Source organism: Mauremys mutica, chromosome 3 (genome assembly GCF_020497125.1).
Source record: "Mauremys mutica isolate MM-2020 ecotype Southern chromosome 3, ASM2049712v1, whole genome shotgun sequence".
NCBI classification, from domain to species: domain Eukaryota; kingdom Metazoa; phylum Chordata; order Testudines; family Geoemydidae; genus Mauremys; species Mauremys mutica.
The window spans coordinates 149,870,790-149,887,463 of NC_059074.1; the positions used below are offsets into that span (position 1 = coordinate 149,870,790).

General features: G+C 50.8%; 1 protein-coding gene across 1 annotated transcript in view; it reads left to right on the forward strand.

The window, feature by feature from the left end:
* Positions 1-16,674, forward strand: part of DNAH8 (dynein axonemal heavy chain 8) — a 594,173-nt gene that overhangs the window by 53,190 nt on the left and 524,309 nt on the right. Inside the window, exons 7-8 of the mRNA XM_045010583.1 lie at positions 14,018-14,207; positions 14,585-14,748. Of these exons, the coding sequence (XP_044866518.1) occupies positions 14,018-14,207; positions 14,585-14,748 (354 nt within the window). The remainder of the gene's footprint in view (positions 1-14,017; positions 14,208-14,584; positions 14,749-16,674) is intronic.

The window sequence follows — 16,674 nt, forward strand, 5'->3', positions numbered from 1 at the left end:
TTATTATATCATTTAAGACACCATCTTTGAGAATATCTTCAACACATATTGTAGCATTTCCCACATCTTCTGAATGACAGAAATTGCATGAATATAATCTATAACCTTTAAATTAAGTGTTTCAGATATGTTGAATCACTAGATAATGGCTTCTTGACTACCATATTTTGTTGGAGAGAAAGTTCAGTAACATTAGTAAGTATTATTGTGTTTTTATTTTATAAATATTCTCAACTTTTTTTAACTAAAGTTCTGCAAGTTGTTTCCCTATGGATGCTCCAGTCTAAGTGTGTTAGCACCCCTGCACCTTTGGAGATTTCTCATAGCAGTGTCCATTTGGCCTGCACATGCATGCTAGTCAAACTCATGCCCCATGCCGTTGTTATATAGCATTGTGTGGGTGAACGGCCCTCAGTTCCTTCTCAACTGTCTCAGCCTGAGACAGAGCTCTGGCAATTGTTCCTGTTGAGATTTCCTCAACTGTGTTCTTGTTTATTACTCTATTAGTTGTAGTTCTTAGTATTAGCGTAATTAGTAATTAGTAGTAGCTTTAGCTGCATAGTTAAAAATAAATAAAATTTTCTCATATATATTTAGATAAATATTAGTAGATAAGATAGTTCTTGCCTACTGGGAGGTTATGCCTGGTTCTCCTGGTTTCAAATGTTGTCTGTCGTGCCAGGAGGCAATCCCAATAAACAACAGGAACGCCCCCTGTATCTGTTGCCTTGGGGAATCGCACATTGTACAGAAGTGTAACTTCTGTCTTGTGCTGAAATCCAGAGCCAGAAAAAAACAGGTAGATAAAACTTTGTCTGCTCCTGATGGACAGCTCTTTACACCCAGCTTCTGACTCCAAAGCTAGGGGACCTGTAAAGTGTCTCCACTGTACCAACTTATGTCAGAGGGGTAGCCGTGTTAGTCTGGATCTGTAAAAGCAGCAAAAGAATCCTGTGGCACCTTGTAGACTAACAGACGTTTTGCAGCATGAGCTTTCGTGGGTGAATACCCACTTCTTCGGATACCAACTTAAAAACTAGAGCCCGCCGTGACAGAGACTTACAGCTAAAAATGCTCCTCATGGAGAAAGCTCTGCAGCTGCCTATGGAAAAGGGCAGTAAACCCTCTCCCTCACGCTCCCCTGCTAAGTCAGAACCGATCTGGAGCATGGCTTCACCCTCTCACACAGAGAGGCAGGAAGCCCTAATGTCTCCTCTCAGAGACACTCAAAGGGGTAAAGGATCTCCCACAAGGTCTTTCCCCTTGGTGCTGACAGCACCGAGAGGAGGCAACTCTGATCACCCCAGCACCTCAGCAGCAACTCATGCGGGGCGCAAAAGCAGGGACCCAACTTCCCACAGAGGGAAGCTCTCCTTGGCACCGGTACCACCGGCACTGATGATGGACCCTGTGCTGGCAGTGTGTTCCACCCCGGTGCTGACAAGAATGTCGGCACCAAGCCTGCCTGCCACCCCCAGAGCAGATTCTCTGTGAGGTTCTCACAAATGTCTCAAGGTTCCTACAAAAATGAAACAAAAATCACTCTGGGCTGCCGCTCACACTTCACGCTCCACAGCACACCAGCCTAAGGAGCAGCAACAATTCTTCTTCGAGTGATTGCTCATATCCATTCCATGTAGGTGTGTGCGCGCCGCATGCACGTTTGTCGGAAGACTTTTACCCTAGCAACTCAGTGGGTCAGCTGGGCGCCCCCTGTAGTGGCGCCACCATGGCGCCGGATATATACACCAGCCGACCCACCCACTCCTCAGTTCCTTCTTACCGCCCGTGTCGGTCGTTGGAACAGTGGAGCGCGGCTTAGCTGACCTCCACTTCCCTAGCTACTCGTAGTTTCTCTCGTTAAGTATATAGTTCAGATGTTTATAGTTGTAGTTAACTTTATTTGTTTGTAGTATAGTATTTATTTCACAGGGGTTCGGGGTTTATCCCCTTCCCCTCACCAGGTGCCGGGTCCGATGCCCGGTCCACAGGGTTTTATAATGCTCGGCCGGCCACAAGCCGATGCCGACATGAGATCCTCTCCTAAGTGCCTCGAGGAATCTCACCTCATAGATAAGTGCCGCATTTGTGAGGCCTTTAATCTGAGATCAAAGGGGAGCGGGACTTTCGTCTCAAACAGCTCCTGAGGGAGGCAGCTCTTGCTCCTTCGCTCTCGGCACCGAGCGCTGGTTAATCTTCAGGAGCGCTCCCTCGGCACCGGATCGCCGGTACCGCCAAGGCCTCTCGGCGCCGACCGTCGTTGGCTCCGACGTCTACTCGGCCTGGAGGATGAAGAGGCACAATATCCTTGCTGCGTCCAAGCTGCCTGCTCCGCAGCCGAGCGCTATGCTCAGTTGGATCGCCCGGCACCGATGTCTGCCGCAGCACCGACAATATCCGCACCATTAACTCCGGCCAGGCAAGAGCCGTCGAGTCCGGTGCTGGGAAGCTCCCCGGTACGGACCGTGGTCGAGCTCGCTATGAGGCTGCGTCCGAGCCGCCTGCTCCGCAGCCAAGCGCTATGCTCAGTTGGATCGCCCGGCACCGATGTCTGCTGCGGCACCGACAATATCCGCACCATTAACTCCGGCCAGGCAAGAGCTGTCGAGTCCGGTGCTGGAAAGCTCCCCGGTACGGACCGTGGTCGAGCTCGCTATGAAGCTGCGTCCGAGCCGCCTGCTCCGCAGCCGAACGCTATGCTCAGTGGGATCGCCCGGCACCGATGTCTGCCGCGGCACCGATGATATCCGCACCATTAACTCCAGGCAGGTAAGAACCGTCGTGTCCGGTGCTGGAAAGCTCCCCGGTACGGACCGTGGTCGAGCTCGCTATGAAGCTGTGTCCGAGCCGCCTGCTCCGCAGCCGAGCGCTATGCTCAGTCGGATCGCCCGGCACCGATGTCTGCCGCAGCACCGACAATATCCGCACCATTAACTCCGGCCAGGCAAGAGCCGTCGAGTCCGGTGCTGGAAAGCTCCCCGGTACGAACCGTGGTCGAGCTCGCTATTAAGCTGCGTCTGAGCCGCCTGCTCCGCAGCCGAGCGCTATGCTCAGTCGGATTGTCCGGCACCGATGTCTGCCGCGGCACCGACAATATCCGCACCGTTAACTCCGGCCACGCAGGAGCCGTCGAGTCCAGCACCTGAACGCTCCCCGATGCGAGCTGTGGTTGTGCTCACCATTCCCTCCACGCAGGAAACATTTCCACAGCAAGGGTGTTAATGGCAAGGACAGAACCTGCGCTGCTTTAACCCCCGGTACTGCCGGTGTGGGTTATATTGTCTATCGCGAGCCTGTCTTGCTCACGCCACCCGGCGTCGGCACCACAGAGCGGCACCGTTCACGATCGCAGTCTCGCAGATGTTCTCGGTCCTGTCGTCAAGCCCGGTGCCGGCACCGTTCACGGTCCTGGCACCGTTCCCCATATCGGTACTGGTCGTACCCGCGGCACCGATCAGCGGCCCGTTCCCCGACCTGGTACACTCGGTGCAGATCCAGCTCTCGGCACCGCTCCAGGCACTGGATTCACGTAGCCGCTCCCGGCGTCGAGCCTCGAGATCTCGGCCAGCCTCCTGGCATTGCTCCGGTTGCAGGTCCCATTCTCGCTCCCGGTACCGGTAGGCCTCACGGTACCGATTCCCGGTGCCGCGTCGAGCGCCATGGCCATCCATTCGGATGTGGACACCAGAGTCTTCCGGGTGCTCCAGGACAGGACCCTGACCTCCATCAGTGGCTGCCCTGTACATCTTGGGCGCGCTACCTGTGCTCCCATCGCGCTCTGTTCCATCAGAGCACTGTGTACCAGGGGTGACAGTTAGTCGTCCCTCTCCGACCGCTACGGAGGGAGTCCGGTTCTGCCACCGGATTCCCACATCCCACCAGATCAGCAGGTCGTCCAGGAGCGTGAGCCCACACAAGACCCACTTGCCCCGGCTTTTCGTCTCCCTCCTCCCCAGATGAGGCGGTGGCAGAAGCGTGCTCCTTGGACCCTCCCCTAATCGGCCTGGGGGCCCATCAGGACCTCCCGAGACGGGTGGCATTCACTATGGATCTCCAAGTGGCCACTATCCCGCCCGTAGGCACGGGAGTCGAATGCATGTGCATGGTATCCTCCAGGGGCGACGGGCACCTATATGTACGTCTTTCCCCCTGCTCCCTTGTCATCTTGTGGGAGACTTTACGGAGTCGGGTTCTCAGACCTCCCGTCAAGAGTTTGATGCCCTCCTGGAAAAAGGGCTCAAAGTGGCGAGAGCTCCCCTCCACACCTTGTTGGAGGTAGCGGACTCCACAGCCACGGCAATGGCCTCGGGTGTTGCCACGAGGTGCATTTCATGGCTCCAGTTATCAAGCCTTCCCTCGCAGCTGCTACACACTATACAGGACTTGTCCTTCAATGACAAAGGCCTGTTCTCAAAACTGGCCCTAGGCTGCAAGGCCCAAAGGTCAGCGAGGTCACTATGCACTCCCTCTCGGCATGTACATGCCAATGTCTCACTGCCGACCTTTCCGCCCAGCCTCGCCGCCCTTACCCTGCGCCTAGACAAAGACAGGGCTTTGCCAGCAGGCGACGCTGAGGCAGTCGTAGGCGTTGGTTGGGACCCCTAAGGGGCCAAAAATCAGGGTCCTCCTAACCACCAATCGGGCAAAAGCCTATCCCTCCTCTTCCCTCTTAGGGACCCCTCTCACGAGCAATTCCTCTTGCAAGAGGTGCGGGCGCTCCTCACCATCGGAGCTATAGAGGAGGTTCCACGGTAGAAAGGGACAAAAGGTTCTAGCCCCACTAGTTCCTAATCCCCAAGGTGAAGGGAGGTCTCAGACTTATCCTAGACCTGCAGGAGCTCAACAAGTTCTGATATACCTGGAGTTCCACATGGTATCCATGAGGACCGTCATCCCATCCTTGGATCCCGGAGACTGGTATGCCGCCCTCGATATGAAGGGCGCGTATTTTCACGTTGCCATTTATCCTCCGCACAGCAGGTACCTCCGGTTTGTGGCCAACCGTCATTTCCAGTTTACGGTCCTCCCGGCTGACCTCTATCCAGCCCCCTGTGTATTCACAGTGTCTGGCTGTAGTTGCCGCCCTCTCCGCCACTGTCGGATACACGTTCTCCGTATCTGGACGATTGGCTCATTCCAGGGGCCACCGGGGCCCAAGTTACCACTCGTGTGGGCGTCGACGAGATCCTATTCCTGCGTTTAGGCCTGAGGATCCATATAACGAAATCCACCCGGATTCCCGCTCAGGGAATAGACTTAACTGAGGCCACCCTGGACTTCAGTATCGCACAGCCTGCTTACCTACGCCTTGCTTTCACGTGTTGGTAACCATTGTACAAGCTCTACGGACCTTCCCGGCAACTTTGGCTTGAACTTGCCTAGGTTTTCTGGGCCACATGGCTGCCTGCACGTGCGTAACCGAACATGCCAGGCTTCGCCTCCGTACACTTTAATCATGACTCACCTCAGTGTACCATCTGGCCAGAGACAGCATTGTCATGGTCGCCTCGATCCCCCCGAGCGTCCTAGGCTCCCTCGACTGGGGGTCGACACCCTCCCTGATGTGTGCAGGGGTGCTGTTCCATCCACCTCACCCTCGGTGTCCCTCATGATGGACGCCCCCATCTCTTGACTGGGGTGCTCACTTGGGTCAGTTTCCCACTCCAGACCTTTGGTTGGCTCAACAGCTGCCGTTGCACATCAATGTCCGGGAGTTGAGAGCAGTCTGCCTTGTGTACCAGGCGCTTCAGCAGCACCTACAAGGCTTTTGTGTCTCGATGTTCACAGATAACACAACAGACACCCGTTGCATAAACAAGCACGGAGGAGCACGGTCCTCCTCTCTTTGCAGGGAGCTATCCAGCTCCGGGACTCCTGCACAGGTCCATTGACGGACCTGGTAGGGTCCTTTCTCCGAAGGGTCCGGAACACTCTGGCGGATCGCCTCAGCAGCTCCTTCCGGTCTCTCAAGTGGTTGATTCCTCCGGATGTTATCCCTTACATTTCTGGAACTTCGCTCTCGCGGGAACGGAACGAGAGAGAAGTTCTGCTCATGCCAAGGCCTCTCCCAGGACTCGATCTTGGCCGCTTTTCTGATGCCGTGGACGAGCCATCTGCTGTCCGCTTTCCCACTGCTCCCGCTGGTTCGCAAGGTCCTGCTAACGCTCCGGAGGGACAGAGCGCATCTGATCATGATCGCTCCAGCGTGGTCCAGGCAGCACTGGTACACCATGTTGCTAGACCTGTCGGTAGCCAACCGATTCCCCTGCCTCTTTGCCCAGACCTCATAATGCTGGATCACGGCAAACTTTACCACCTAGACCTGCAATCCCTGCACATCTCCGCTTGCCTGCTGCGGGCCTAAACCGATCCGAGTTACATTGTTCTGCCTCGGTTCTACAGGATTCTCCTGGGTGGTAGGAAGCCTTCCACTCGGTTAACGTTTCTGCCCAACTGGCAGTCTTTCTCTTGCTGCTACGAAACACAATGTTTCCCCCACAGCGGTTCCAATCTATTTCCTCTGGGATTGCCTATGATCTTCAAACAGCAGCGCCGGGCGCAGTTCATCATTAAGGGTGCACTTGGCAGCCGTATCTACCTTCCTCCCAAGGGAGAGTGGCCGCTTCATATTCTCACACGCTGTGGTTTCTAGGTTCCTCAAGGGCTTGGGGCATTTATGCCCCCAGGTTCACCGCCTCACCAACTCCTGGGTCTTCAACCTGGGTATAAGCAGACTTATGCCTGCTCCATTCGAACCACTGACAACATGCTCGCTGAGATACCTGTCCTGAGGGACAGCTTTTTCCTTGTAGCCTTTGCATCGGCTGGACAAGTCTCCGAGCTTCGGGCTCTCACAGTGGTACCCCCGGTACACTATGTTGCGTAAGGACAAGGGGCGGTTGTGGCCACATCCGGCCTTCCTCCCTAAGGTGCTGTTGACCTTTCATATCATCCGGGTTATCTTCCTTCCGGTCTTCTTTCCAAAGCCCCATTCATTGCGACGGGAGCAGATTTGCCCTCCCTAGACGTCCGTAGGGCGCTCGCTTTTTATGTCAAGCGGACAAGCCTTTTTGTACGCCCCCAACTCTTCGTTGTATTGGCAGACCGGATGAAGGGCCTACCTGTCTCCTCCCAGAGCTTTCCATCTTGGGTGACGTCATGCATTTGCACCTCCTGTGACTGGCCCATGTTCCGTCGAGCCACCTTACTGCTCGTTTCACCAAGGCTCAGGCTTCTTCTGCTGCCTTTCCGACTCACATACCCTTCCAGGGGCTATGTCATGATACTACCTGGTCCTCTATCCGGACCTTTGCCTCTTTGGTCTATCTGTCCAGAGATGATGCAGCCTTTGGCTCAGCAGTTTGCATTCTGCAACATCTCACTCCGACCCCACCGCCTACGTAAGGCTTGGGAATCACCTACATGGAATGGATATGAGCAATCACTCGAAGAAGAAAAAACGGTTACTTACCTTTGTAACTGTTGTTCTTCGAGATGTGTTGCTCATATCCATTCCAAACCCACCCTCCTTCCCCATTGTCGGAGTAGCCGGCAAGAAGGAACTGAGGAGTGGGTGGGTCGGCTGGTGTATATATCCGGCGCCATGGTGGCGCCACTCCAGGGGGCGCCCAGCCCGACCCACTGAGTTGCTAGGGTAAAAGTCTTCTGACGAACGTGCACGCGGCGTGCACACACCTACATGGAATGGATATGAGCAACACATCTCGAAGAACAACAGTTACAAAGGTAAGTAACCGTTTTTTCCTGCATCTGCAGGATATCTCTATGGCTACTGAGCCTGACTCTCCACTCCTAGACATGGAACACTCACTGTTTGAACAGCAGCTCTCGCCACCTCACCTGGCTACTTTCACAGATAGTGAGAACGACATACAGCAGCAGGCAGAGTTCTCCCCACCTGAGTCTCCCCCTCCACTGGAGCAATACACACCCCAAGACATGGCACATCAGAAGAATCAGCCTCAGTTTCCCTACTTTGTCCCCTAGTGGACCAGGACCCAACTTTTCCTACCCAGTGCTCTGGCCTCAGTGATACTCGTGATCAGCTCCTGCTGCCGCTCCTCCTTGCGCCTCTTCTACCAGACCGCAAGCTTGTTCTACGCCTATATCCCCAGCTCCATCAACATCGAGAGCTCCTGAACTCCCTCTTGAAGAAGTGGTCTATGAACTCTTCCCGAATTTACCGGCTCCTGCCACTCCCTTAATTCCTTCTTACCATCAGTGATGGTAGCTAGAATTTCCCCTGGCTCTTCCTCCGGCAAGTGGCTTAGCAGTACTTTTGGTTTTCACTGTAGATAGTTCTAGTTGGTTAGTATAGTGTAATTAGTTCACTTATAAGTTTAAGTTACAGGGGGTTCCCCCCATTTTTCTCACCCCCTTATTTGTCACCAGGGCATGCCACAATCCCTGGGCTTCAAGACTTGCCAGGACTGTGCAAAGCACATGCCTAAAAGTGACCCCCACACCTCCTGTTTACGGTGTCTGGTCGAGGGTCGCCAAAAAGACCGCTGCAAGATCTGTCGGGAATTCTGACCAAGAACTCTTAAAGAGAGGGAGCAATGGCTTAAAATCCTCCTCAGGGAGGCAGCTCTAAGATCTCAGTCAGATCCAGGTGCCGGGGATCCCACTCCCAGTATGTCGTCTTCAGTGTGGAGCATTCCAGCACCATCTTCGAGAGATCTGGTGTCAAAGAAAGACACTGCCAAGGAGTCTCAGTACCATCACGGAGCTTCTCGGGGGCACTCCAGCCTTTGACACTGGTCCAATCGCCAGCATAGAAGAAGAGGACGGAAAGAGGCAGATGTCCCTCAGCAAAATCCAGGGACCATCCATCAGTTGCACCTCAGTCGAGCCATAGCTCCAAGGCTCAGAGTGGGGCTACATCGACTCTGCCCAGAAGCAGTCGAGTCCAGGCCTGTCGCACTTGCTGAACCGCTCGGCGCACCTGCTGCTCCCATCCACCCTGGAGGCTTTTGAGGTGGCGCAGGACCTGCTGAGACTCATGGAGTCATTATCCGTAAGGCAGGAGGATGTGCTGGCACCACAGGCTCCATTCTGGCACCCTGTTCAGTCAAAGGGAAAGCTGGTGGTGATGTCACACCAATCCCCATCACCTTGGCACCCCCCGACACCAGCGCCTCCATCCAGGGAGCGCAGTCAGTCCCCAGGCTCCAGACACTCTATATCGAGAGGTGCAGCGATGCCCTGGTCCTCCTATTCTGAAACATCAGCGTTGGAGTCAGATTTGTACTGCTCTGACTATAGCAGGAGCAGAAGGTCCAGCTCAAGGCACAATAGGAGGGTCCTGCCTGATGCAGTCGCCCTCACGATGGCAGAACTCAGCTCAATGGCTCTTTTGGACTCCGGGGGCTTTCTATCAAGGCCAAGGTTGGATCCAAGGATCCTGCTTGGGAGCTGCATCAGTGTAGTCCACAATGTTTGTTCCGCCACGACCAGTGACAGAGCCATTACCTCAGGCATCAATGCTGTCAGCCACAGCACTGTCATCGACATCGGCACCAACCAAGATGCCACCCTTGACAACGCCTTTGGCACTGGAGGCGTCAGTGGCTCAGACTGCTGCTACGGTAACGGCTGTGCCTTTGGCACCAACGACAGCACCAACATCGTCATTGACGTTGGCTGCTACGGTGTTGATGAAGACCCCAGTGCAGATGCTACACCAGGCACCTACACCATCACTGGCATAGGACCCGACATCAGCACCAATACCCGCGCCCTTCACGGCATCGAGACCAGGCCAAAGCCACCTGGGGTCACAAGATCCCTTGGGGGGATGGTAGAGAGCAGCCACACTCTTTTTTCAGAGAAAATGGACAAGAGGCTAAACACCCTAAAGGACTCCAGAGCCACCCTCAGGTCTTGGGCCTCTATACACCATCAAGTCATCAGAGACACTTCCATCCGCAACCTCCTCAGCGGTTCAGTCATTAGAACCACCAGGATGGGTTCAGATGGAGAAACAGGACCAGCAGGAGAAGGCCACGTCAACCCTTTGGTCAGCCTTTTGAAGGCACAGTCGAGGACGATGTACCACACCAAAGACTGGATCCACCTCGCCTTACCTTCTCGTCCTGACTATCCCCCTTCTACTGTGCATGGTCCCATATCACCTCAGACCGCTGGGTGCTCCACGTGGTAGAGAGGGGATACTCCAACCAAGTCTGTGCCCTTCCACCCCCCTTCCCCATCCCTCTTCAGGGACCCTTCTCACGAGCAGCTCCTTATTCAGGAGGTGCAGTTGCTCCTATCGCTAGAGATAGTGGAAGAGGTTCCTCAGGAGCACAGGAGCGAGGGCTTTTATTCCTGGTATTTCCTAATACCGAAAGCCAAAGACGGCCTCAGGCCCATCCTGGACCTGCAAGAATTCAACAAGTTTGTGAAGAAACTCAAGTTCCACATAATCTTGTTGGCCTCCATCATCCCCTCACTGGATCCAGCAGACTGGTATGCCGCCCTTGACTTGAAGGACGCTTGCTTTCATATTGCAATCACTCAGCCCCACAGGAAGTCCCTCAGATTTGTGGTAAACAATACCCACTACCAATTTACAGTCCTTCCGTTCAGTCTGTCAGCAGCACCTCGAGTCTTCCCTAAGTGCATGGCAGTTGTCACTGCATTTCTGTGCAGGCACCAGGTACAGGTGTTTCCGTACCTCGACGACTGGCTAATCAAGGGTCACTCCAGGACCTAAGTGGAAGCTCAAGTCAGATTCATCAGGGCCACTTTCAACAACCTGGGTCTCCTTCTAAATGAAGCAAAATTGACTTTGTCCTCTGTTCAGAGGATAGAGTATATAGGGGCATTACTGGACTCGACCCAAGCCAGGGCACACTGCCAGAAGTGAAGTTCAGGACCCTGGCTGGTATCATTAGGGGTCTCAGACAGTTTCCCACCGCCACAGCAAGAAACTGCCTGAAACTTCTGGGACACATGGCTGCCTGTACCTACGTCGTGCAGCATGCCAGACTCAGGCTCCCACTGCTCCAGTCATGGTTAGCATTGGTGTATCAACCAGCCTGATACAGCTTGGCCATACTGCATCAGACCAAAGGTCCATCCAGCCCAGTACCCAATCTACCGACAGTGGCCAATGCCAGGCGCCCCAGAGGGAGTGAACCTAACAGGTAATGATCAAGTGATCTCTCTCCTGCTATCCATCTCCACCCTCTGACAAACAGAGGCTAGGGACACCATTATTTACCCATCCTGGCTAATAGCCATTAATGGACTTAACCTCCATGAATGTATCTAATTCTTTTTTATGAATTTCCATGAATTTATGTAGTTCTCATGACCCTGCCTTGCCAGGTCCTCGACTTCCTCCTGGTGTGGCTCGACCCTGTGGTGTGATCAGGGGTCCCCTTTGCCAGTTCCCAGCTGTCTCTTTCGCTAGTAATGGATGCATCAGATTTGGGCTGGGGAGCACATCTGGGAGACCGCAGGACTCAGGGTCTCTGGTCTCAGGCGGATCTGGCTCTCCACATCATCGCCAGAGAGCTGAGAGTGGTGCACCTGGCATGCCAGACTTTCTGGGCAAACATAACGGGACAATGTATATCAGTTATGACAGACAACACCATGGCAATGTTCTATATCAACAAATGGGGGTGCACTCTCCTCGCCCCTGTGCCAGGAAGCCCTCATGCTGTGGGACGTCTATGTAGAACATTCAATACGCCTACAAGTGTCGTACCTCCTCGGGGTACAGAATGAGCTGGCGGACCACCTCAGCAGGTCCTTTCACAGCCACGAGTGGTCCCTTCACTCGGACATCACAAATTCAATCTTCCAGAGGTGGGGATTTCCCCAGATAGACCTATTTGCCATGCAACGCAACAGGAAATGCCAACAGTTCTGCTCCTTCCAAAATCACAGCCTGGGCTCCAGGGTGGACGTATTTCTCCTCCCATGGGGAGGTTGTCTCATATACGCCTTTGCACCCATACCGCTCGTTCACAAGGTACTCATCAAGATCTGGAGGGAACGAGCTCAGGTCATATTGATAGCTCCAGCCTGGCCCTGCCAGCACTGGTACACATCTCTCCTAGACATATCCGTGGAAGCTCCAGTCGCTCTGCTGCTCTTTCTGGACCTTCTGACACAAGATCATGGTTGTCTCCAACATCTGAACTCCAGGGCACTGCACCTCACAATGTGGAAGCTCTGTGGTGGAGCTTTCTTGTTCAGACCAGGACAGACAAGTCCTCCTTGGCACCTGGAAACCCTCTATCAGAACTACCTACCTTGCCAAGTGGAAGAGATTTTCAATCTGGTTGGCATAGCGCCATTCGTTCCCGACACTAGCCTCAGTGCTGCTTATTTTGGACTGCCTCCTCCATCTGAAGCAGCAAGGGCTTTATATGTCATCAATAAGGGTTCATTTGGCTGCCATCTTGGCCTTCCACCGGGCGCGAAGGGCTGCTCTGTCTTTGCTGACCCGATAGCTGGTTTCTAAAAGGTCTCCACAGACTATACCCTCATGTCCAGCAGCCTGTCCCAGCTTGGGACCACAACCTGGTCCTTTCTAGACTCATGGGACTGCCCTTTGAACCCTTGGCGTCATGCTCTAGGCTCTAACTCTCTTACAAGGTCGCGTTCCTGATAGCGATAACCTCAGTCAGGAGGGTGTCTGAACGTAAGGGCCTAAAATAAGAGACCCCTTACACCATGTTCTATAAGGACCAGGTTCAGCTCAGACCTCATCCTGCTTTCCTACCAAAGGTTGTATCGCAGTTTCACATCAACCAGGACATCTTTCTCCCGGTATTCTACCCTAAACCATATTCCAGCAGCAGGAGCAGAGACTTCACTCACTGGATATCCGTAGGGTGCTAGCCTTCTACATTGAGAGAAAGAAGCTGTTCAGAAAATCGGTCCAGTTAGTTGTGGCAGTGGTGGACAGAATGAAAGGTCTGCCTGTGTCTTCGCAACGCATTTTGTCATGGATCACATTCTGCATTCGTGAGTGCTGCAACCTGGTGGGGGTTCCTGCATCTCCTGCAGGCTTCATCAACAGTGTTCCTGGCTCAGGTTCCCACTCAGGAAATCTGCAGAGCGGTAACATGGTCCTCCATTCATACTTTCACCATGCACTATGCGATTACCCAGCAGGCCAGAGACGATGCGGCCTTTGGACAAGCAGTGCTCCAATCAGTGGACAACTCTGCCTCCGCCTCCTGAACTTGGGCTTGTGAGTCACCTGATTGGAACTGACATGAACAAGCACTCGAAGAAGAAAAAACAGTTACTCACCTTCTCATAACTGTTGTTCTTCAAGATGTGTTGTTCATGTCCGTTCCAATACCCACTCTCCTACCCCTCTATTGGAGTAGCCGGAAAGAAGGAACTGAGGGGGTGGTGGGCTGGCAGGGCCCTTTATTGGGCGCCATGAAGGTGCGACTCCAGCGGGTGTCCAACCGACCCCATGGATGCTGCTCAGGGAAAAATCTTCTAGCTACTGTGCGTGTGTGTGCACACACACCTGATTGGAATGGACATGAACAACAGTTACAAGAAGGTGAGTAACCGTTTTTTACTCACTCTGTGCAGTAACCGTGGTTCTTAGACATGTATGTCCCTACAGTTGCTCCACTATACCTACCCTCTGCTTCAGAGGTCTCTGTTATGATGCTTTGTGGTTGAGGAGGAACTGAGGGTGGTTCACCTGCACAGTGTTATATAACAACAGCATAGGGAACGAGGCTGACTAGCATTAATATATGGGATGAACGGACATGGCTAAGAGAAATCTCTGATCAAAGATGCAGGAAGCGATAGCAAATCTAGAGTGCCGCACCCATAGGGGGACACATCTCAAAGAACCACAGTTAATGCACAGGGTGAGTAACCATTTCTTTTTGCACTCAGAAATGTAGTGGATCTATATGGAAGATTTGTATGTTCTAAAAATGTGGTCATGTTTTCAGTATAATTGATTGCATTGCTAATAATCATTCTGTTGTTACATTTACAGGACATATACTTTTGTGTATTAGATGCAACTGAAGGACTTTTACGTGGTACTAGGAACATGCTAGCAAATATTTTTCTACCAGCTATCCTTGCAACAAATAATTGGGGTGCTTTAAGTCAAACCACACAGGGAACAACTGAAAAACAGAATTTCATAGAAACCATTAATAGATATCTTTCATTTTTAGACGGTAAGAATCAGATTGAGTAAACAATCATTCTGCTTAAAAATTACTTTTTAAAAGCAGTAGAGTTGTTATAAATATGGGAAAACATTTCTTTAATTCTACAAGGAAGAATAAAATGATAAAAAACTCAAGTGTAAAAAAGAAATATATTTGGATTTATTACATACTTGATAAACTTCAGTTTTATTGATAGGAAATTTTTAATGTAGGGGTCTAATTAGATTTCAGAAAAACATGGTCTTTTGCCTGTGAGACAGTAAAATGGTTATTATATTGCAAGATGAATTATTGGCTTATATTCCCAAAGTGAAGTTGTTCACCTTGGTAGAAACAACTGCTGGAGTCTGAGTATGTTCTGTATTTTAATTGCTTTATTTTAGGTGCTAGAGTAAGCATAGAGGGAACTGTTGAGTTAAAAAAGATGGATCACATTGACTTTTCTAAACTTCAGTCCTTTGAGGAAGTGACAGCAGCAGCTGCTAATTCTGATACAGTTCATCAACTAGAGGAAGTGCTTATGATATGGTATAAACAGATTGAACAAGTAAGTTGTTTTAACATTTATATCCTCTGGTATAGAATTAAGGATGTGTCTGGAGTCCATTTGTACTAAGTGCTATACAAGCATTTGCTATCTTTGTCACAATCTAATTAGAAACAAGAGTTTCTCAACAGTGAGTGTAACAAACAGTAGGAAGGAGAGGACAGTAGCAAAAGAGAAACAGCAAGGAGGACATATGTTAACATAGGCCAACTATGTCTACAGTCGGATGGCTTCAAATCTATCTATCTATCTATCTATCTATCTATCTATCTAAATACTAGTAGCGGAAGTGGATTCAGCTTTGATGATTTACACCCTAAGGATCTGTCCCCTGATATTTTTCTCATCTTACTAATATATTTATATAAATGAGAAATATCAAGGAACAGATCTCTATTTATATAAGATATTGGTAACATGAAATAAATATCGGGGGCACATCCTCAGCTGTTATAAATTGTCATTGCTCCGTTGACTTCAGTGTAGCTCTTTTATGATACTAGCTGAAGGTCTTCCCCCTGAAGTCCATATCAGCTATCTACATAGATGTTATTAGTTGGCAGCTTACTACAGGTGTAATAGGTCTTGCAGCATCATCAAGCTGCAGTGCTTGCGAATTCCCTTGGTACATGAATGCCTAAATCCACCAACTGAGAGGAACCTTTCAAAAAAGTATTACTAATTAAAACAATCTCTTCCTCATTGTTTTCTCTTAAAAATAAAAATAAATTATCAGTTAGTTTCAAAACTCATAGTCCCTGATTCAGGAAACCACATAAGCACATGCTTTAGTCCATCTAATTTAGGACAACACTTAAGCACTTGTTTAAGTCCCATTGACTTCACATCAAACATATGATTATGTGCTGTCCTGAATAGGAATGATTTTCTAAATCAGGACTGTCTTTCTGCCATTAGCAGTGTTTGTGGTGGTTTTTTTTAGTGTTTATATCTTTGGAATGTTTGCCTTGGTGCTTTGTGGAATGCCTGATCCGGCCTCTAAAGGAATCATTAGTGTGAAATATAATCTTCAGCCTAGCGATGTTTGTGATTCATACCAGCTGGTGGATGTCTCCATTATGAGAAACCAAATGCATACAAGAAGAGATTTTAATGTTTGAGTTTTAACTTTGGAATTAGAGTATCTATATAAATAATGCTTAATCTTCAAGTGATTGTTCACATGGATTCACTCTTGATGGACATATGCCCCATGTGTTCAAGATCAAATTTGTTTGAATAGAAGTGTCTGTTGGAGCTGTGCCTGTGCCTATTGTGTCATCCTGCTTCCTGCAGCAGAGGGTATAAAGGGCAGAGTGGCTGCAAACCATGCTAAGTTCCCTTTTACTGCTTCTGCCTACTAGATGAAACCCACAGTATCCACATTCCTTTCTTTGCGAGGAACTAGAACATTTTTCAAGTTTAAAGTTTTAGTAGTTAGATTTTCTTTGCTATTTGACTGGTTTTTGTTTGTTTGTTTGTTGTTTTTAATCCTAGTTAGAAGTAGAGGTAGGTTTTCTACTCTGTTCTGGGTCTTTCCTTGGCATATACCTCCCTCCATGAGAGATTTCTACCCCTCCATGCACATACTCCCACTGAACAGGGAGCTACCCACCTATATATAGCTCAGATGGTAGATCCTAAGTCATTGGGCTTCAAGATCTTCCTGTCTTGTGATGCTGCCATCTCAGTCAATGAGGCCATACTTGGTGTGCCTTGGCAAGGGACTTGTTCTGGCACACTGTTCTATCTGTAAGTCCTTTTCAAAGAGGACCCAGAATGCCAGAGGGTGAAGGTGAAGCTGTTTCTATTGGAATGCTTGATGCAAGTGGCCTTTGACTGGGAAGAGCCTCAGAGGAATACTGACACTGTGCCTGCTGCACATGATCAGGACTCCAATTAGCTGTGATGCCATCCTGAGCTCCT